This window comes from Micromys minutus, assembly GCF_963924665.1.
Source record: "Micromys minutus genome assembly, chromosome: 4".
In the NCBI taxonomy this organism is placed as follows: Eukaryota; Metazoa; Chordata; class Mammalia; order Rodentia; family Muridae; genus Micromys; species Micromys minutus.
This window is the reverse complement of record NC_137973.1, coordinates 52,044,008-52,067,657: the sequence shown is the minus strand read 5'-3', so window position 1 is coordinate 52,067,657 and position 23,650 is coordinate 52,044,008. Positions and strand designations below refer to the sequence as shown.

The following is a 23,650-nucleotide window of genomic DNA, read 5'->3' as shown; positions in this document are numbered from 1 at the left end:
TAGATTTTTCAAACACAGGAAAGCATTATAAGAGAAGATCTTTGTTGCCACGGCGATTTAGCATTCAAAGTATCTCTTCTTTCTGCTTGGCTGTGGAATCAGAGGGCCAGGGCCTTCAACCCAGAGTCTCTGTCTTCTGACTGTCATTTCTTGGGGTCCATTATCATAGCAAGTTATTCCTGCTTCAGAAACAGCAGACAGTATCGTCCGAGTTTGAGAAGGTCATTGATGGCCATGACTTTTTCAAAGAAAATAGGTTTTTGGCTCTTTGTTTCTGAGAAACATTGGTCTCATTCAACACTGAAGCCATTTGTGGAAAAATCGTATTTATTTCATAATGTTGTGTATGTCACTTTGAAAAGAAATACTGGATTATAAAGAACAGCCCAGGCAGGTACATCAAAGACACTAGTTAGTACACAGAGGTGTAGATAATAAAAGCAAAATTTAAATTCCAAATTTAACTTCAGGACAGATTATATATCCAAACATGAGCAAGATTCTTTACCTCTCTGTACCTGCCTTTCCTCCACTATAAAGTTGGGTTAGTAACAGTATCTATTTATGAAGATGTTAAAGGATCTGGCAAGTTTAAAATATACAAAGCAAATAACAATATTCTGCATAGAATAAGTGATTTATTAAGTATCTATCTCCCACCGTAATGACAATGAAATGTTCAGTACCTAACAGAGTATCCAGTACTAGACACCAAGTTAGAAAACTGATTAATATTCTCGTTTTTACAGTTGGGTCTCCTGTCCTTGACAATCTAAGGAGAAATGTCCTAAAGGATATGGCTTCTTTAGAATACACACACTTGGCAGTTGGTTGCAATGACTTAACTGTATCACAGGAGAGATAATTGCCACATCAGGCCCCCAACCCGAGGAACTCCTAACGAGCAGATGCTACAGGATTCTAATGTGACTCCATAGTTCCCTTTCCATCTGAAGGACTGTTTCGGGAAGATAAATTATACCTGTTCTACATGACTGTATTCAGTTCAGGGTAAGAGCATATACAGAAGCATTTGAACTACCGAAAATAATACCTCTTGATCTGCAAGACAGCAGGGTGCTTTCTTTGGAAGACTGACTTTTCAGGTTATAAGCAACCATTCATGAATTCCATTAAATTCAAAAGTACTTAAATATTTAAAAATACATATCGTGACAGTGTTGACATGTGCTCATTTTTGTCCTTGTAGAAAACCCTTTTCTGTAACATAAACAGTACTGAATAATCCGGGCTCCATTCACCACTGACTGAGGAATAATAGACAGAAGGTGAGGCATAGGAACAGGTGATAAATCAAAGAAACAACCAAGAGCAACCTCAACTGCACCCCTAAAGAGAAAGTACTGTTTTATTACATGTAACTCTGATTTTGCTGTAAGGATTCTGTGTGGTTCCTTGAAAAAAAAACAATAAGAATCAGCGTTCTACAAAACATAGTGTGTTCATTTAGTCTAAGAATGCTAAAATTATTTGGTAAATTATCTCCCACTGGAAAAAAAACAAAACCAAAAAAATCAACCCTCATAAGATATTCTGTTCCAGCCTTAGCTTTGTATATGATGATTTACAGCCTGCAATTTCTCCCTAAGGTCATCACCTTCATAAATACTAGCCACATACAATGAAAACCAACTCAATAAAATGGGTATTTCATTCCTCCTGTTTCGGCTTATGTGGAGACATCTTCATGCGCCCAGTACCCATTTATAACAAAGCCTCACATGGGGAGGGATTTTATGAGTTCTCCAGCTTTCTTTCTTTATCTTTCTATGCATCAGCCACACAACCAGCAGATTCTTTAATAAAATATATTATATGCATTAATATTTATAAGCCTATGAATTGGATGTTTAAATAAACATTCAGCAACTCATGCCTGTTCTCTTGTCTTAGATGTTAAATCACACTTACATTGTCCGGGAAGTCAGCCTTTAGTTCAGTGATACTGCGACACCAGTATGCTGCTGTTTTTTCACTGATGAGCTCAATGTTGAGGAAGGAGCTTTGTCCAGGGCCATACAAGGGGCCAGAAGTGGAACCCCGAATGATTCTGGGTGAGACGTTTGTCACGATGTCCTAATAAAAGAAAAAACACATCGAGTCTCTGGTCCACAAAGAAAACCTGCGATCTTGATTATATACTCATTTCCATGTGACAATATTTTACCAAGTCTCTTCGCACATTTTTCCAGATGAGGTTTTAACATACTTTAAATTACGGTTGAGCATATGCTATCTCCAAATGGAACGGCAGAATAAAATATTCCTTAGCTTTTGCTAACTTACTGCAGTTCTAGATTGTACATAGTAGAAAAAATTTTAATTAAATAATTTTATGCTAATTTAGGCTGTACATATTTTAGTTTGTTTGCAGTTTAAAAATAAATAAAGAAATAAAATATTAAAATTCCATGTAGGTTTATGTAATCTAAATAGCTTTAATCATTAACTCCAGTAAGAATTAATGTTTAAATACAAAATGTATAATTTTCTTAAAATGTTATTTAAATGCAAATCAACTGAGAAAAACATATTACTATGACTAGCTCATTAAATTTGAAAAATATTATAATGAATTGACTGGGTCAAATTACCTGTATATATGTATACATATATATATATACACCTGAGCACATATATACATACACTCACATTCCTATATGCAGACATATTTGTCTGAATGTGAGTATATGGTCTCATATTTAATATGAAGACAGTTTCCCTTTCTAAGACTGAAATGAGGTTATCAATAACTTCCTGATAAATATAAACAGTAAAATTAACTAGCTTGTTAAGTGTAATTACCAATCCCAGGCTGCTTCTAAAGGAGTCTTAGCAAAGAAGAATAACATTCTTCCATTACTTAAAACTAAAATGAGACAAAGAAGGAAAAAATGTTTCTTTTGCCAACTTCCAATTAAAATTAATTTTGAATAAAGGTCATTTAGTTAAGGATTTATCAGAATTAGTCTTTTAAGTACCCCTCCTCACCATCTTGTCACTTTTAGTGAGATAACATGAACCCCCATTAGTATATAGCAATTAAGGTCAATTTACATATTTTAATTAAGAACCACCCCATATAAAACAATTAGTGTAATAGGCATACTAACTGGATTTCATAACATTTGGACGTTTTTCCAACTAGATAGACAGGAAACCTTAATTAGCATTAATTAGTGCTGATCTGCATATGTTTGATAAGGCATACCCTTGCCACAAAAGATTATTTATTCCTGAATGTGCCAAATGCTACAGTTGCAGAGGATAAAAGGACTTTTCTTCACATTGCATGTTAATTTCTGTTAATTTACATTCACTTTTACATCCGAATTAGTATATTATAAAATAAATGGTATAAATGTTACAAAAAGCCTCCTTAAATATGTACATTTTAACTTATAGGAATCATGCCAATTAAATTTTTACTAATTAAGCCATTCCACTTCTATTGTGTGTGTGCACAATATCACCAGCCTTGCTTTGATTTGCTGTTGAAAAACCCTGTTACACAATCATAAACGCTAAAATGACAAATAGAATCACTCCAGGAGGCTCTAGCAGACAGGTCAAATTTCTATCCTGGCCAATGCTTCCACGCGTATGCAGCATCCCCATGTATGCAGCATCCCTGTGGGTGGCTCCATGTGTCTCTCCAGGTAGGCACTATTGTGCTGCCAGTGTTGGAAGAGGCATTTCTGGAAAATGTTTCCTTTGAATGACTCTGGTTTTCTTCTCTGTTCCAGTTTGCAGATTTCACACTCTTCTATCCCTGAGGTCCTTCTACCCAGTGTTCTAACTGCTTTCTCTTGGATAAATTCAACCCAGATAACAACCTGTTCCCCTACAGAGGACTTGTCTAAGGAAGTGGACAGAGGATTTTCGGTTCATCAAAGTGAATCAAAAAAGAATGGAAATGGGTCACTTTAGAGTCTCTTTAGAGTATGTCACTCCCTACAAGTTGAGTTAAGTCCTGAACAATTGAAATGTTGCTGTGAAGATTGCCTACAAAGAGATGATATTTGTTTCACACAGAGATAATTTAAATATCAAAACAACAACAAACTGTGCTTAAGAGCTAGTATATATTAACTAGTATATATGATCTCAAGTACAGCTTTTCTTTTTTACCTGCTATAGGCACCAATTTTCTGGGAATCTTAGAAACAAAACTATCAACTCCCTTTGAAATAAAAACACATCTTAACTCTCTTCTTGACCTAAGATTTCATACTATTATCATCTGTAAAATTATCCAGGGAAGCTCAGAAAACAACCTATGCCATGGTCTCATTTACTAGAAAAAATAATACAAGGGAAGACAGGAAGAGAAGTAGAAGAAGAGAGAAAGGAAGAGCCAGAGAAAGAGGGAGAAAGAGATAGAGACAGATGGAGACAGAGAGAAGTATCTTAGCAATCTCTGAGATATAATTTCAGAAGCTAACATAAATCATTTATGTGGCTTTTGTTGAAAGAATAAAGAAAAACCCTATAGTAATTTGAATGAGAATGACCCCTCCCCCATAGTCCCATATTTGTTCCTTGGTTGGTGAAACAGTTTAGGAAGGATTGAGAGTGTGGCCCCTTTAGAGAGGTGTACCATTAGAAGTGGCCTTTGAAGTCTTCAAAGTCCACAACAGGCACAGGCTTGCATTCTCTCTCTCTCTCTCTCTCTCTCTCTCTCTCTCTCTCTCTCTCTCTCTCTCTCTCTCTCTCTCTCCCTCTCTCTTTCTCTTTCTCTCTCTCTCATTCTTTGATCCTCCCTTCCTACTTCCTACCTTCCCTGCAAAGATATGCCTGCTGCCATGCTCTCTGTTGTTCATAAACTCATTCTCTGAAACTATGAGCAAATCCCCCAATTAAATGCTTTATTTCATAAATTGTCTTGTTCAGGGTATTTCTTCAAACAACAGAACAGTGACTAAGACAGAACCTGTTGGGAAATTTCTTCAAATAGTTGAAATTTTCAATTTCTTTATTATAAACAATGATAAACATTCTTCCCAATACTATAGATAACTACTGTGCAGAATTTGTGAACTATCTCAACAGAACTTTTTAAAATTTTTATTTACAAAATTTTAACACTTTTGACAAAATTAACAAAGTGACAAAATTAAAATAACTCAATAATAGGGCAGTAACAAATTTTATTTTAGCCTTTTGTCCCCTCAAATTGAGTTTTCCTTTCAGTTAATTTTCCAGACTTTCTCCATATGTTGGGACATTTTAGATACTTGAAAGTAAGTGACAGATGAAAGATAACAGTGTTCTAAAAAATTGCCCGTGGTTTTATGATTAGAGTTAAAGTTTCAACACAAGGGCGATAACTTCTTAATAATTTTGACCAGAGAACACTAGAATTTGAAAAACCTTTCATAAAGGAATAATTTACTTTAATGCTGAATAGCTCAGTTATATTGGTATTGCTTAAGAAACTTAATAGAGTAAACATGGCCAGGAACATTTAGACTAATACAAGCTCATTCTCTATAAAAAAAAAAAAAAGAATATAAATTACAATAGCCCCATCTTCAGTACACTAACAATGTTCAGATTTTTAAAAAATAGATGTTTATGGAGGAGAAAATATTAGGAGACATCCAAGCTTTATATGCTAATGAAGCCACCATTATAAAACCAAGTGTCACAGCTCTCCTAGCCATTGAGGTGATGAGTAGGTTTTAAACATTAGTAAGACTTGGATGCAGAACATCCTGATTATATTTGTTTAAGTTCATTAACTTGACATCTCTAACTGTAAAGAAAAATTACACTGTTTCCATGATTACTCTTGAACGAAGATGATCACAATGGCCTCAAGAGTAGAAAAGTACAACTTAGTCCTAAGGGACTAGACAGAGAACTGGGGTGCAATGACATTGGACTAAAATAAAAACTAAAATGTTCAGAATGAATTACAGTCCAGTCTGCCACCATAACTTCATTCTATTAATGGTGTTGAATGAAAAGAGTAGTCTCCAAACAAACAAACAAACACACACACACACACACACACACACACACACACACAAAACAAGAAATACAGGATAGTTCTAGGAAGGACAACAACCAGTCAATATATTCTTCAGTTATCCACACTCATGATAAAATTGTAAACTTAAGAATAGTATTATATTGAAAATGCAGAAGAGAGATTGTCCCACTGGGTACACAGAGGAGGAAAACAGCTAAATAGGGACAGAAGAGGTAGCACAGCTGTCTGAAGATGAGCTGATGCTCAACTTGCAGAGCAGCAGAAAGACAAAACTGTGCCCTGAGCTACACAGGAATGTAGTGAATATTGTGATAATCTATAGATTCCATAGGTCCCCTGAACACCTGTGACTTAAATATAAGCTATCTTTTTTTTTTTTTTTTCAAGTAAGGGTCAAATGAAGTCCATTCAACCCCTAAATTTGCTATGTAGCTGCTAATGGCCTAGAACTGATCCAACTGCCTCTCCCTTCCAAATGTTGGGATTGTGGGTATAGGACACAATCATCAACTTTTCCTTTCCTTTTAAATCCCAAAATTCTAATGAGTGTTTTTTTAATGAAAGTACCTTTTTTTTTTTTTTTTTAACCTGTTCTCCTCTTGGAGGCTTACTGCTGAATAAACTCACCCTTTCTAGTTCATTCTGAACTCTGGCTGGTTCAAAACCTCTGGCCCAAACTCCTCCAAGTTCACTGATAAGAAAATATAGCTTCTGACTGAACTTCTCTGCTTGACCTCATTGTAACTTTTGCAATACATTCTAATCTCCTGGTTCCTACTCATTCTCTGTCTGGTTCATTCCGTCTTCACCTATACCTATGTTATTCTCACTGCAGCCTGCTTCTGAAAACTGCCTGTGTAACACTCTCTCTCTCTCTCTCTCTCTCTCTCTCTCTCTCTCTCTCTCTCTCTCTCTCTCTCTCTCTCTCTCTCTCACACACACACACACACACACACACACACACATGACTCTTTCTCTCCCTCCCTTCCTCTCCCCCTCTCCCTCTCCTGTGTTGTCCCCTTGAGAGCTGTGTGTATCCTATCTCTAATTCATTTTGTCAAATGTTTCTGTCAAAAGTTTCTCTGATTTATCACTTTGTCTGCCATTCAATTAGTCATTACTTTCCTCCTTTTTTTATTGGATATTTTATGTATTTATATTTCAAATGTTATTTCCTTTCCCAATGCTTCCCTCTCTCATCCCCCTCCTCCTGCTTCTATGATGATGCTCCCCCTCACAACCACCCACTCCTACCTCAACATCCTGGCACTCCCCTACTCTGTGAAATTTAGCCTTCCTAGGACCAAGGTCTTCTCCTCCTATGGATGCCAGAAAATGCCATCCTCTGCTACATATGCAGCTGGAGCCATAGGTCCCCACCATGTGTACTCTTTGGTCAGTGGTTTAGTCCCTGTGGTGTCTGGTTGGTTGATATTGCTGTTCTTCCTATGGGGTCGCAAACCCATTCAGTTCCTTTAGCCATTTCTGTAACTCCTCCTTTGGGGTCCCTATGATTAGTCTGATGGTTAGCTGCAAGCATCCTCATCTGTATCAGTGAGGCTCTTGGCAGAGCTTCTCATGAGACAACCAAATAAGGCTTCTGTCAGCAAGCACTTTCTGGTATCATCAATAATGACATCACTTTCAAATATGGCTTAGACATACTAACTTTACCTTTATTGCTCAGAATGAAAGGTGTATACTAGGGGTGTGTCTGTATTCTAGTCAGCTCACACAATAGCCCAGAGTGTGTCTGCATTCCAGTCAGATGACATAATCCTAGAAGGTCTTTGTTTGTTATCCCTTGCCATAGAAGCAATGTTACTGGATTAAAATTCCTCTACATGTCTTTTTTTTAAAAGTGTTTATTAAAAAGGTAGGATAAGAATCCCCTTTTAATAAATCATTTTTTTTATTTGAGTATCTTACATAAACGCAGCCTTCAAAACCTGAAATAGTAACAACACTTAGTGTGTACAAAACCTGAAAATTTATCTATACAGAAAACACACAGAGAATAGCAGTGCTATTTTAGAAACTTTAGAGAAATTATCAAAGCAGTGATGCATTTGTCATTTTCGAAACATTAATAATAGAGGTATGCACAGTACAGATCTTTCACATCCTTCAGAACTGAACATCACAGCTCTATCATCTTGCTGATAAAGATGAAAAACAGAAAATTTTCCTCTTTCCTCAGTTGTACTGCCATTGAACAATGTAGCTAAGACCAGTTCTCAGGTGCACATAGAAATGAGAGTAATAATAGGAGTGATCACTAATATGAAATGTATGTATCAATGATAAAAGTTGTTTTCTGTGAGGAAAGAAATCAATTTGAACATGTTAACTATTAAAAAATGAAGTACAGTCAATTTTTTTTAAGACAAAGGAGTATGTTAAGTAACTTAAGGAAACTATCATACCTCAGGAAAATTTTCTCTTCTAATTGCTCTAATCTGCATATCACTTCTCCCTGTCTCTGTCTCAGTCATTTTTACACTTGCTCTCTCTTCTCATTTTTAGGTCTCTCATCTCCCCTTAAACAGTTTCGCTTCACTCTCCTAATTCTTTTCTTCCAATAAAAGGCATCCTTTGCCACAGACCATGTGGCTCAACATTTACAGGTTACAGGGATCAACTTTCCCTAAACATAGAAATCTTTTTGCAAACATTAACGTGTAGGTTTTGAAAGAGTTAGCATAAACTCAATATTCTTCTGTTTGCTGGCTCTCTCCTGCAGAGCATATTCAATTGGTGTTCATAGAGCTGCTCAGAGAAATGGAAGTGAGGAATGAGTCAATAGTGCTAGAGAAAACTACCCAACCAGGGCTCTCTAAATTTACAACAAAGATCTGTCATGTAGACATGGGTCGAATATAACTCATTCAGAAAATGGCTCTAAAAGAAACAAAATTACTACTTAGGAAAATGTAAATTCTTAATAATTGAGCTTACTATGATCATCCATTTTCTATTTTCAGTGGCAAACACTTTGCAAAGTCAAAGTTTTAAGGGCATTTTAAGTACTTCCAGGTTTTATACTAAACTGAGAACCTGAGATTTGAATATGTTGTGTGCAGAGGTTGTTGACACAGAATGTCCAGTCTCAAGCTTTTGTGGGCTGAATGAACAGCCAGGGTCCATATGCAAAAGATAGTGATGAAGCAGAAAGGGAAAACAGAGTGAACAAGATAGTAATAAACAGAAAGTGATACCATCGATTATAGATTAGATATTGGCATTTTGAACCACAGGATCTTTATGCTTACCTGGTCAATTGTACTCTTGGTTATCTTAGAGAGTGAGCATCTTACATTATAGAAATGCTAAAAGACAAAGTTTCATGTAGTCTTTTATCTTTTCACCAAATATATATGAACTAAATATGTAGTAAAAATGGCTGTCTTTTGCTCTTTGACCTAATCTTTTGATCTGGGTAATAATTTTCATATAACAGATGTGGGTTCATAAGGGAAGGAATATAGCTAAGGCTATGATTCTGACTTTGATAAATATTTACTACAGTCAAATTCAGCTTCAGGGAGAGTTTAGGTATGAGTTACTTTTACTAATGGGAGGGTGACAACTGGGGAAGGAATCAGCCATGAGTATGGGAGAATACACAGAGATGGTGAATGCCATGGAGAGTGCCTAATGACTGTTTTAATGAGTTCAAAGTTTTTCTGCAGGCTTAGAGACTCCATTGTGTTTTGTCTTCTATTCAAGTTATTAATACCAATGGCTCAGAGCAGCTGTGCATCTGAAGAGATAAGTTTCACAAGAAACAGATGAAGAGTTCTTTTCAGAGCTGATATCAGATGGATTAGAACGTGATTAATCAACAGACAAGACTGATTAAATTACTGGATTTGCTGTTCAGATAAGAGGTTTTGGAGACACTCTGCCAAACTATAATTAAGTTAGAAATATCTGCTGGCCTGTTTAAAAGATGATCATGTGGTACACTTTGAAGAAATCTTTTATAGTCCAGAAAAGCAGCTGTGAAGGTATAAGAATGAGTCAGTTCTTATAATTATTACTTTCAAGTATTAGAACAGAATTTTCATTGGAAATTGTAAATAGGTTACAATTTTGTATATAACATGCATATAAGCCTTCTGGCTGTACACTAGAAGCTACTACAAATGAAATGGATATTAGTCAAGCAACTGTGGAAAAGGATCAGACGAGATGGCACCATTTCTGAAACCTGGTTAAGAAGATAGCAAGATAATTTCCATGTGATATAAATAAACACTGTTTTTGTTTAGTTTTGTTTTTATTTAGGTTCTGGGGTATCAGAAAAAGCAAAAAACTGAAGCAAAAGTCCTAAAACACAAAGCAGCTATGAATTTCTGCATTCCTATGAGAATACTAACAGGATTCTATCAACCCAAAAGCTAAGAATGTCTTCAAATGGCACCGGAGCCTATAGCCTACACTTTACTGATTTGCTGTAACTCACCTACCTAATGTTTCCATGAGTTTATTTTTAAAACGACCTACCTGGTTTATAATTCTCTTTTGTTCCAAACCTATATAAAAACTTCATTATTTATACTACACTGGAACACTGTACTTGAGACAACCTGAATCCATGCTCCAATTACCTCATACTCCCTTTGAAGGAAAGCTGGGATTTTTGTATCAACAGAGAATGGGGAAAGAAGATCCTGAGATAAAAATGATTAGCCACAAAGCAAGGCTATCTTAGTAGCCAGCCTTTAGTAGAAGCCCAACAGAGAACAGTTTATATAAAAGAGAAAGGTTAACTGAGAATTGCATCGTTTCCATAATTGTAATTCAAGCATGAGGACAAAACAAAACAAGAAGAATTATAAAGTTGAATGCAGCAGAGATGGATGACTCAACATTAATTTTGTTAAAAGTGTTCTTGTTTCAGTCATGTTGCTGTGATAAAATATTCTGATTTAAAGCCACTTATGGGATGAGGGTTTGGGGCTTATAATTCCAGGTTACAGTCTGTTATTTCAGGGAAACCAAGGAAAGAATTTATGCTGCTGGTTACATCACACATAGTCAGGAACAGAGAGAGATGAATGCATCCTTACTGGCTACTTCCTTATGCTTACTTAACCTCATTACACTTTTACACTGCTTAAAAAATTCCTGCTTAGGGAATGGCTCCACCCAATATGGGCTTGATGTCCTCTATTACACAGTAGTGAAGACACTTCTTTCCCAGTTAGGGTCATGTACAAACCTAATTCTAGATCATTTCCCAAATTGAAATCCCTGTCTCATGGTGATTCTAGATTGTGACAAGTTGATGTTTTAAAAAATAAAATTTTACTAATGGGCAAGATGAAAGCAAATCACACTTAAAACACAAACTGTGTGTTTACACAAAAGGATATTAAAAAAAAAACCAAAACTTTAAAAGTCATGTTTATGAAAGTCCTCCCAAATTTTATAAAGTCAAATAAATTTTCTTTTTAAGAGTTTTATTTTGGTAGCTCTCTTCTCTAGGCTACTGTACATTATCTTGCCATGACTGCTATCCCTTATTTTTAAAGTATCCCTCTTAATGGGGCTTTTCCTTGAGTTTTAAAGAGAAGCACTGCTCCCTGTTATGTCTCTGCTGGGCTGTCTTTAATATAGCCACACTATTCCTTTTAATTGTGTTCCCAGTCCTGGTCTCAATGCCATTTCTCCTAAGAATCCTTATTGTGAAAGAGAATTGTGTGCCATATCCTGTCTCAAATCAACTATGGCAGCATTACTTTTGTTTGAATTTATTTCTCTGATGGCCTTTCTTTGATGGCCTTGATTCTCACTATGTAGCCCTGGCTATCCCAGAACCACTCTGTAGACCAGGCAGGCCTCCAAGTCACAGAGACTGATTGTGTCTACCTCCTGAAGGCTGAGATTAAATACAGTGTACACAACACTATGTTCAGCTGCATCTCTATTCTTCCATCTAAGAAACTTTTTAAAATCATAATCACAGGCACTCATTTTTTAAGAAGAGACTATGAAGGGCAAAGTGGAAATATTCTTGAGTCAGCAGTTTGTGTGCTGCTCAAGCACATTGCCTGCCCATCATCACCTCTATCAATTCATAATTCTAAATGTTTCAAATAGGCTAGGGAATCTAGTCCTTAACAAAATAATGAGGCTCTCTGACACAACTCTAACATCTTCTCATCACCACTAATTAAGATAGTAAAAAATGCCATTAATCTATACAATACTACAGACTGCATCTTGGACACATTTCAGAATCAGGAAGTTACTGCCTGAAAAACCTGACATGAGCTGATGGGTAATCAGAAACTCGGATTAAAACAATTTAGGCAACACAACCCTAATGTCTGACTTCCTAAGGAATAATTCTCGCTGGTTTCTTAGCGATTAAAATGTGCAAATACAGAATGGGAGGGAATAAAAAAATGTTTTTATGAAAAAAAATCATTCATTTGGGCATATCTGCAAAGTTTTCTAAATGTAAGGTGGGCATCCAAGAGATTTAAAAAAATCAAAATTAGAAAGTTTAAAGTCGGTTTTTGTCTAAACATAATACCCATACTCCTTAGCATTCTCTTATACAGTTGCCTATAAAGATGCCTGTATTATAATTACAAAACACCATTTTAAACATGTATTATGTCCTACAGCACTTAGCCTTGACAAACAATTACTGGATCACATTCAACTGAGTACAAAAAGCAATCTTTATCACAAGGTTAAAATGAGTCTTGGAACAATAACTGCTTTCAAAGCTCTTCTCAACCCTAGGCTGCTCCGTAGCAGCCTCTTTTGCGGAAATGCAAACAAGTAACCGAAGGACACTTGAAAAACTTCCTGCCCCAGTCCACTGAAGCTTTTCAATTTTTCAATTTAAGCTTCTTGTAGAACAATCTTGTTATACCTGATTGGTGGCCAATGTAGTTTCATAGAGAAAAGTTTATGAGTTCAAATAAAATCAAAACGAAAATTAATAGTTAGAGAAGCAAAGAAACCTCATGACCACTGGACTTTCTGACTACATAGATAGTAGTAATGCTTTCGGTTTTGATCATTCTTTGGATAGGATTATGAGAAAAACAAATCAAACACTATAGCTTTGCCTGAAGGGACAGAGAGCAGAGAGCAAATGTCTTTGCTTGTTGTTTCAAACTTACTGTCCGAACACATATATTATCTCATTTACTCATTGTTCAAAAATACAATATGGTGGCTGGCAAGATGGTGCAGAAGTCACAGTGAGTAGTGCCAAGCTATGACCTAAACAAGATTCCCAGGATCCACATGTTGAAAGAGAAAATGGATTCCGATAAGCTATCTTCTGACTTCAACATTCATATACAAGTAAACAATTTCTTGGCTATTCTTTTATGATAACTGAAATTATAATTATATCATTCCCCCCTTCCATTTCCTGCCCTTCAACCCTGCCATGTACCCCTTCTTGCTGTCTTCCAAATTTGTGGTTTCTTTATTGTATGAAAGCATTTTATTTTATTTTATTTTTTAATGTTATTTTTGAGATTATATATAATATATGTATAAAGTATATGCATATAATGCACATATAAATCGAGATTATAATTAATGTACATGATTAAGTATAATCCACTTGGTATGCTGTAATTTTAGGACAGTACAAAATGTAAAATTTCTGCACTTATGTTACACAACAAATTACTTTAGATAGGATAACTAAATTTCTGGACAAATATAATTGAAATCAAAACAAAACATATATGAGCAAATGTAAAATGGGGAAATCTTCAAAGAATAAATGTTTGCATATAAGATGACCGAAATGTAAATTGGTTGTTACTAGAGATGTTATAATAAAAAATCTTTTCATCACTTTGGGAAATGGTGATTTGAGACCCTTTTTCTCACTCCCTAAAGCAGATTTGGAAATCACTAAATTAAAAAAAAAAAAAATACACTGGTTAGTCTTCAAGTTTGACCACAGTCTGCCTTTAAGACTTTGCAAAAATTAATTGATTAGGAATGAATGCAGTCACTGGTCAGAAAAGTAGATCCTAATATTAAACAAACAAACAAACAAACCAACACCACTTCCCAAATAGTAGTTTATGTTTTCACAGTGCCTTAGAGTTATCATAACGTTTCTTTGTACTGGGAACACTTTTATTTTTATTGGAAATTCTCTGTATTTACATTTCAAATGATATCCCCTTTCCCTCATGCCCAAGTGCCCTCCCTTTGTTTACATGAAGGTGCTCCCTCTTCCAACAACCCCACCTCACTGCCTCTACTTCCCTCTATATTGAGGAAACAAATGAGCTTTCACAGGAACAAAGGCATCTCCTCCCATTGATGCCAGACACTGCTATCCTCTGCTACATATGCACCTGGAGCAATAGGTTTCTCCCTGTGTGCTCAGTTGTTGTTTAGTCCCTGTGAGTTCTGGAGGGCTTGGTTATTTGATAATGTTCTTCCCATGGGGTTGCTAACTCTTTCAGCTCTTTCAGTCTTTTCTTTAACTGTTTCATTGGGGTCCTCCTGTTAAGTACAATGGTTAGCTGCAAGCATCTTCATCTGTATTGGTGTGACATGACTCTGGGGAGCCTCTAAAGGGGCATCCATATCAGCCTCCTGCCAGTGAGCACTTCTTGGATTCAGCAATAGTGCCTGGTCTTGATGGCTACATATGGGATAGATCCCCTGGTGAGGCAATCTTTGGATGATCTTTTCTTCAACCCCTGCTCCTCTATTTGTTTCTGTATTTCCTCCCATGAGGGTTTTGTTCTCCTTTCTAAGACAGACTGAGGCATCCACATTCTGGCCTTTTGTTTGTTTGTTTTTTGAGCTTCATAAAGTGTATGAATTGTTTCTTGGGTATTCCAAGCTTTTGGGCTAGTATCCACTTATCAGTGAGTGCATATCATGTGTATTCTTTTGCAACTGGGTTACCTTACTCAGGAAGACAGCTTCTAGCTACATCGATTTGCCTAAGAATTTCATGAAGTCATTTTTTTAAATGGCCGAGTAGTACTCCATTGTGTAAATGTACCACATTTTCTGTATTCATTCCTTTGTTGAAGGACATCTGGGTTCTTTCCAACTTCTGGCTATTATAAATAAGACTGACATGAACATGGCAGAGCATATGTCTTTATAATATGTTGGAGCATATTTCAGGTATATGCCCAGGAATGGTATAGATGGATCTTCAAGTATTACTATGTCCAATTTTCTGAGGACCCTCCAGACATTTCCAGAGTGGTTGTACCAGCTTGCAATCCTACCAACAATGGAGGAGTGTTTCTCTTTCTCCAAATCCTTGTCAGCCTCTGCTGTCACCTGGGTTTTTGATCTTAGTGATTCTGACTGTTGAGAGGTGAAAATTTAGAGTTGTTTTGATTTGCATTTACCTGACGATTGGAAATGTTATACATTTCTTTATGTGCTTCTCAGCCATTTGGTATTCCTCACGTGGGAATTTTGTTTGTTCGTTGTTTTAGCTCTGTACCCCATTTTTAATAGGATTATTTGATTCTCTGGATTCTAAGTTCTTGAGTTCTCTGTATATATTGAAATTAGCCCTCTATGAGATGTAGAATTGGTAAAGTTTTTTCCCAATCTGTTGGTTGATGTTTTGTTCTATTGATAGTGTGCTTTAGCTTACAGAAGCTTTGCAATTTAATGAGGTCACATTTGTCATTTGTCATTTCTTGATCTTAGAGCACTGGTGATCTCTTCAGGAAAATTTCCCCTGTGCCTATGTGTTCTAAGCTCTTTCCCACTCTGTTCTTTTACTTTCAGTGTACCTTGTTTAATGTGGAGATATTTCAAATTTCTGAAATATTCTATGACTGTCCTTCATGATGCTAGAATATTTAAAATGGGTCTTTTTGCATATTCTAGGTTTGCATAGAACTCAAGAAGTAAGGATGTGTTTGCCCATAGAAAGCTATGATTTAAGGCAGGGTGACAATAATTTAGCAAGCTCATGTTTCTGAGCTATTCCAATAGATCAGTGGCCTCTAAATGTTTGCTAATATGGCCAATGAATAAAATACATTATTAACATGTGACTCCACTAAAAATCCACAAAATAAAAAATCCAAAGAAAAACAGAGAGAGAAGGAGAGGAAGGAAGAAAGGGAGAGAGGGATAGGGAGGAAAGAAGAGAGAGAGAGGATATAGAGTATAGAGAGACTTTTTTTTCCTTCCATATCTCAGTGTTTTTACACACTTCTGAACACAGGGAAAGAAGAATACTGGAAAAGTCTGGAAAAGATGTAGAGTGCAGAAGAAAGAATAATACATCAAGACATGCTAAGAATATTTTCCACAGATGGTAAAAGCACTCATCTCTAAGGTCAGCTACACTTTTCAGGAATTGCTGGTAACATGGCTCTTCTATATTCATTCAGCTCTACCACTAGCTATGGAAACAGTCATGGAGAGAATCAACAAAGGATGATGGATGAGCATGGAGATGCTCCAACAACACCTTTGTATGCACAATAGCACTGCAATTTCATATTTATTTATATGCACATGGACTGACTCATATTTACTATGCATGTAAAAAGCCAAAACGGATCATGACAGTCAAGGAATGTGTAAATTATTCTTGGTATATAATCTGCATGAAAATGTACAAGAGCCCAGAGAGATCTTTAGACTAATTTGTTTAGCACTTGTATCAAATATGAAGGAAAATTTAAAAAGAAAAGCCAAGGGAATGAGGGTTAGAGAGAAAGTGTTAAAAAGGCATTTTTATTTTCTACTAGTTTTTATGAGTAAAAAATATATTAGTTATTTAAATAAAGTTCTGTTTCTTAATATTACTGGAAGGAAACCTTGGATAGTTTGATAGTGGGTAGTAGGGATTGGAGAGATGTCTCAGAGGTTAAGAGCACTGGCTCTTCTTTTGGATGATATGGGTTTAATTTCTAGTATCCACATGGTGACACAAAATCATCTTTAACTCCAGTTTCAGGAGATGGGGTGTTCTCTTTGGCACTGTAGGGGCACCAGGCATATGCATGTTGTATAAACATATAGGCATGTCAAAGAGACATGTATATAAAATAACAATTGCTTAAAATATAGTAGTAAGAAAAATGTTTCATGTATCAACAATGGATTCCAGAAATAAATATGAGGAAAGAACTGAAAATGATGCTTTAATAATTACTGATGCATTTAACAGTTTGGTTATAGGTAAAGTTTGGACTCAGTTAAATTTATATGCTTATCTATATAGTTATCAAAAACTCATCAGAAACTACACATGCAAGATGGTAGATATACTTTAGGATAACCTTTCAGTAAATAAATATCCTTAGAATATCAGAGGTGTTCTTTGTAACATTTGGCAAGAGTACATATAAATTTTTTTAAGTTACGTGAGGGCTACACAAACAGTTTAGATCTCCAGAAGCCTCTTTTCTGATAAATCAAAATATAATAAAAATTGTATTGTTCTGATTACTAAAGGCTAGAGAACGAGTAATTTATATACTGTGGTCTTACAGAAATATGGTGTTTCCACTAAAATAACCCTAATGTAAAATAAAATTGAATAAAAGAAGAGCCAGATTTAAAAATTACACTGCTATGACTCAGAAAATTCTTAGTACTAGTGGATATGTTTAATGTGTAATATTATTGCTGAGTTTCTGGTAGGATAAATAAAATAATTTTCATTTTCAGCCACTGTTTAATATAAGCTATAGAAAAGAGAATGCTGAAGTTAATTTATTAGCATATTGATACATTTTGTTCCTTTAATGAAATTAAATTATACTAAAGACTCACAAAGTAGAATGTAGATGCAAACCATAGCATCATGTTATGAGCCTATAATTGGGTTACAATGGTTTGGATCAATATTTAATGGGAATAATCTCAAAGTAATTCTATTTCTTTTCTAAAATGGTTGCAAATCTAATATATAAAGAAATGTGGAAAAATCACAGATACCTTAGCCATACTGATCAAGATATCTGATACTTTCTTAGAGAACATTAAGAATGAGTGCTTGCATAAAGTACTCTAATTATTGTTTTTCTCATGAAAATGGATTTCTTGAATTATTTAAAATATTTAGTCTTTTCTTAAATCATGCTCATTATTTTTACAAGTAATAGATAACATGTGAATTTGAATGCAGGCATAAGAAAACTCTTTTTTGTTAAATTTGCTGGTACCATGGCAAGTAATTGGAAGGTATGCCAGTATATTCAGAGAACTGAACAAGAGATGTAGGTTGATGTTGAATATACCAAACTTGGTTTATTAATCTCCCATGAAGTTTTGAAATCATTTTATTTAAGTAACTTCAAGTGGCTGATGGTATAATTGTTGAAGAAGGAATGAAGTCAGCTTACCTACATTCACATACAGATTCATTTATTATGAGAGTAGCTTTGCCTTCTTAGCAAGTAAAAACATGTTTTTATCACCTTCTTAGTGTTTAATTGAGTCAGATGTAATGTCTAAAGGTGATTATTGTAAGCATTAAAGAAGAATAAAAGAGGTATGACAAGGGATATGCAAATTAGAATATTTTGAGGCACTGCAAATATTCAGTCTTCCAATTACCTACATGCCATCACTTATGATTTATACAATTTAATATTGATACATGGTTTATCTTTGGAGAATTTGATGCTGAGAATTTGTAAATTTACACATAATGCTAAATAACATGGCATATCTGCAATAAGACACAAGTAGTGTTCTGTAGAGTCACTAACAGGCACTGTGTGTGTGTGTGTGTGTGTGTCTAGGAATACAGCATCAAATGTCAGCTAATCAATGACACCAATGATACCTCCACCAGAAGCACCAAAACAGAAGGTCTCTATTTTCTAGAATTTTTCATAGGATTCGATAAGAAATATTAAGCATGTGAACATAAATGTTCCTGAAAAGGAATGCAAAGAAAGAATGCAGTTAAACAATCCAATATGGAGATTAAAATAGGCAAAATGTAGAGTCAATAAACAAAAATATATATGTAAAATAGCCAACAAGTTTGATGAAGAAAAAATAAACAAAAAGATATAAATGAGACACAGCAATAAATGGACAGCATAGTATGAAACAGAGTTCATGAAAGTCTTACACAAATGGATGGAACTTGGAGCTATCATCCTGAGTGAGGTAACCCAGTTACAAAAGAACACACATGGTATGCACTCACTGATTAGTGGATACTAGGCCCCAAAGCTCAGAATACCCAAGAAATAATTCCGACAATACAAAGCTCAAGAAAAAGGAAGACCAAAAATGTGGATGCTTCAGTCCTTCTTAGAAGGGGAAACCAAATCCTCATGAGAGGTAGAGGGTGGGACAGACATGGTAGGAAGATAAGGTGAAGGGAAAAAAGGATGGACAGGATCAGGTATGAGATGAGACAGGAATGATACACAGAGGTCCAGGTTTTTTAACACAGGTGTGTATCAATGGGGAATGGGGAACTCATCAACAAGTCCCAGAAGCCAGGAAAGCAAGAGGCACTCAGGACTGAACAGGGATGAGATTAGCTGAAGGAAAGGGGGGGGGGGAAGAACCTGTAGAGACTATATCTAGGTTAGGCAAGGCCCCAGCTTGGAAATTGGGCCACATATCCTTCTGAAAATTTTAACCCAGAATTCTTTCTGTCTAAAGAAAATCCAAAGAGAGAAGCTGAGACTAAAGGAAGGGCCAACTAGAGACTGCTTCACCTGGGGAGCCATCCCATATGCAGCCAAAAAATGCAGACAATATTGCTGATGCCAAGAAGTGCTTGCTGACAGGAGCCTGATATGGATGTCTTCTAACTAAAGCATTCAAGGTCAAGAGGCTCACCCAAAGCCTTACAGATACAGATGAAGATGCTTGCAGCTAACCATTGGACTGAACACAGAGACCCCAATGGAGGAGTTAGAGAAAGGACTGAAGGCGCTGAAGGGCTTGGCCACCTCACAGGAAGAATAACAATATCAACCAACCAGACTCCCCAGAGTTCCCAGTAACTAAACCAGCAACCAAAGAGTACACATTGAAGGACCCATGGCTCTAGCGACATATGTAGCAGAGTAGGGCATTGTCTAGAATCAATGGAAGGAGAAGCCACTGGTCCTGTGATTACTCAATTCCCTAGTATAGTGGAATGACAGGGTGTTGACTTGGGAATAGGTGGGTGGGTGGGGAAAAATCCTCATAGAAGCAGTGGAAGGGGGAGATGGACGAGGCAGAAACTGAAAAGGGAATAACATTTGAAATATAAATACATAAAATATACAATAAAAATATGATTGTTTCTATAAACTTTTTCCTAACTAAAGCATTCAAGGTCAATTAGCAGACACCTACTGAAGTATCTTCCCTTTCTGAGACTTGCTTTGCTTCATCCATTTAGTCCCCCAAACCAAAACAAATAAACAAACCAAACCCTACTTTTGATTGGGTAGAAGAAATAACCTCTAAAAAAGTCTAAGAGTTTTAATTTTTGGTTTTAAATTGGATATTTTCTTTACTTACATTTCAAATGTTATCTCTTTTTCTGGTTTCCCCTCTGCAATCTTTTTATCTCACAACCCTCTCCCTGCCTCTATGAGAGCGCTCCTGTACCCACTCCGTCTTTCCCTCCATCCCTCCCTGTGTACTCTTTGGTTGGTGGTCTAGTCTTGCAGAACTCTCTAGGGTCTGGTTGGTTGATATTGTTGTTCTTTCTATGGGGTTGAAAACCCCTTCAGCTCCTTCAGTCTTTTTTCTAACTCCTCCATTGAAGTCTCTATGCTCAGTCTGATGGTTAGTTGCAAGCATCCTTATCTGTATCAGTAAGACTCTGGCAAAGCCTCTCTGAAGACAGTTATATTAGGTTTCTGTCAGTAAATACTTCTTGGTATCCCCAGTATTGTCTGGGTTTGGTGACTGTATATGAGATGGATCCCCAGGTGGGCAGTCTCTGCTCTAAACATGGTCTTTGTATTTTCTCTGTATTTCCTCCTTTGAATATTGTTCCCCACCTCTAAGAAGGACAGAAGCATCCACTCTAAGGTCTTTCATCTTCTTGAGCTTCATGTGGTCTATGAACTGTCTCTTGGTTATTCGGAGCTCTTAGGCAGATATCCACTTATCAGTGAGTGCATACCATCTGTGTTATTTTCTGACTGGGTTACCTCACACAGGATGATATTTTCTATTTCCATCCATTTGCCTAGGAATATTATGAAGTCATTGCTTTTAATAACTGACTCGTACTCTATTATGTAAATGTACCACATTTTCTGTATCCATTCCTCTGATGAAGGGCATCTGGATTCTTTTCCAGATGCAAGACTCAAACCATTTCCTCAATTGTTTTAAACCATATAGCCTTTAAAAAGAGAAGAAATAAAATGTTACCCAGTTCATCTTCTGTCCTTTCCAAATTGGTTGATCTTTCTAGCACTACTGAGATGTAATTTATAAGTAAAGTTTCCAACCCTTTCAAAGGATAGAACATAATAATTGATATGTGTATGCATTTTTCATCATTACTAATGTAATTTATTTCCCATGGCAACCGTTGATATATGAATGTGTGTGTGTGTGTGTGTGTGTGTGTGTGTGTGTGTGTATAATAGCAAGGCTTAAGATTTATATCCTTAGCCATTATCAACTATGGAATATGGTCTTATTGGCCATAGTTACTCTTTTGTATATTAGAGTCCAAGAACTTCATCTTATAATTGAAATTGGGTCTTCTTTCCCTAACAACTCTTTAGGTCTATTTAACTCCCAGAATCCAGCAACTGATATTTTTCTTTTTGATTTTTGGTTCAACTGTTTGAGATTCTAACATATATCTGGTATCTAATAGTATAGAGAATTATTTTTGTTTTTAGCCTTTTTCATTAGCATATATCTTTCAGGGTTAGAATGTTAAAAAATGGCAGAAATCGCATCTCTTTCTGTTGCGTCCATGAATAATATTTACATGCCATTCATGCACACACACACACACACACACACACACACACACACACAATTTCTGCTTCTCACCAAAACAACCTTAGGTTCTTTTTCTGGCCTCTAGCCAATTATACTCAATCAATAAATCAGGTGAAATGAGTAAAATTATGTATATCTTATCATGTGGACAAAGAATCTGAATAGTAACATGCAAAGGAAACATATAAATAGTCAATGGGAACATTAACAATTAGAGAAATGGAAATTAACACCAGGAAATGTATTCACTTCATACCTATTAGAATTGCTATGATTAACAAGACAAGAGTCAGGAAGTGTTAAGAAGGCTAGAAGAAAAGTGCCACTACCTATGGGTATGTTGATTGTCATAACCATTCAGACAAATAGCACAAAGTTTCCCTGAAAAATAAAATATTGTCCACCACATGATGCCACAAAGGTACTTCTAATTGTATATTCAAAGAGAATGAAATCATTATCTGAATTTTGAGCAGATGTTAGATATTGAGGAAATGTCAACAAAATGACATAGTTCACATGCATAATGAAATGTTCTACTAATGAACAAAGCAACTCAGGCGGAAAGAACAGAAATGTAATCTGTTTATATTTTAAGATAAACACGTGCATTAGCACAATGGACTGCAAATGCCAATATGGTCTAATTATACGTGAAATATATGAAACATATCAAAGATATATTTTAAATTATGCATACATCAGTTATGTTAGACATATTCACAAATGAAATTTCTAGAGAGTATTATTTAGACATCTAGAATTCTTTGGCTAGAGAGACCACATATATAATCAATTGTCATGAAAATTAACAGGATTAATGTTAGTCCTAATAATTTTATATTAAATATTTATAGATATAATTCATTCATTCATTCATTCATTTAATAGTAATATAGAGACTAATTATCCCACACCAGATTATTTGTTGGGTTACTAAATGCAAAGTGCAGATCAATCAGTGAATCTCTGTTCATATTTAGGGACATAGTAAAGGCTGAGAGCAATGTAGAAAACACATAACTGTTGGCCAGCTTAGCATTTTAATATCTGAGTTCTTATTGGCTCAGAATTAAATATTGTTGCTATCCTTTCTGTGTTCTGTAGTTGGTGCAAGACAGAAGAATAACCAGCACTGTCCATTGTTCAAAGGAACTAATTCTAATTTAATCTTCTCTAGCCAGAACAAGAGGTAACACCAGATTCTGGTATTCAGAGATTATTTTTAATATTTCAAAACTTACTGCTCATAAGCTATATTGAAGTTTTATTTTGTGCATTATTGTTCTTGTGATTCTTCCATCTTGAACCCATTATAAAACATACTGCCTCCACTCCAGAATTAAGGCCATTTCTGTGTGACACTTAGTAGTCTGGGAAGTGACCATATTTGGTGTAAGAACTACTTTGAACAAAGGAACTTGGGCACAATGAGTAGTCTCCTGTTCACAGTCTGGGACTTTGCTGCCAAAGAAATGATGCCTTATTGTTGTGTTGTATTTGGAGTGGAAAGTCTTTTTGAATTATCTTCCTAAAAATCTATAGATCTCTCTCGGGATGGACTGGGAAGAAAGGCTTTCATTAGGGAAACTTGTGGAACCCATGTCTAGCAGAAAAAACAGGGTATCAAGTAAGGGATGGGTTGCCATCCTACAGTCAAAACTCTGACCTGTAATTGTTCCTGTC

The 23,650-nt window shown here is 35.8% G+C and overlaps 1 protein-coding gene across 1 annotated transcript in view; it reads right to left on the bottom strand.

Annotated features, from left to right (window-relative positions):
• Positions 1-23,650, bottom strand: part of DPYD (dihydropyrimidine dehydrogenase) — an 878,881-nt gene that overhangs the window by 376,384 nt on the left and 478,847 nt on the right. Inside the window, exon 14 of the mRNA XM_080916202.1 lies at positions 1,933-2,097. Within this exon, the coding sequence (XP_080772328.1) occupies positions 1,933-2,097 (165 nt within the window). The remainder of the gene's footprint in view (positions 1-1,932; positions 2,098-23,650) is intronic.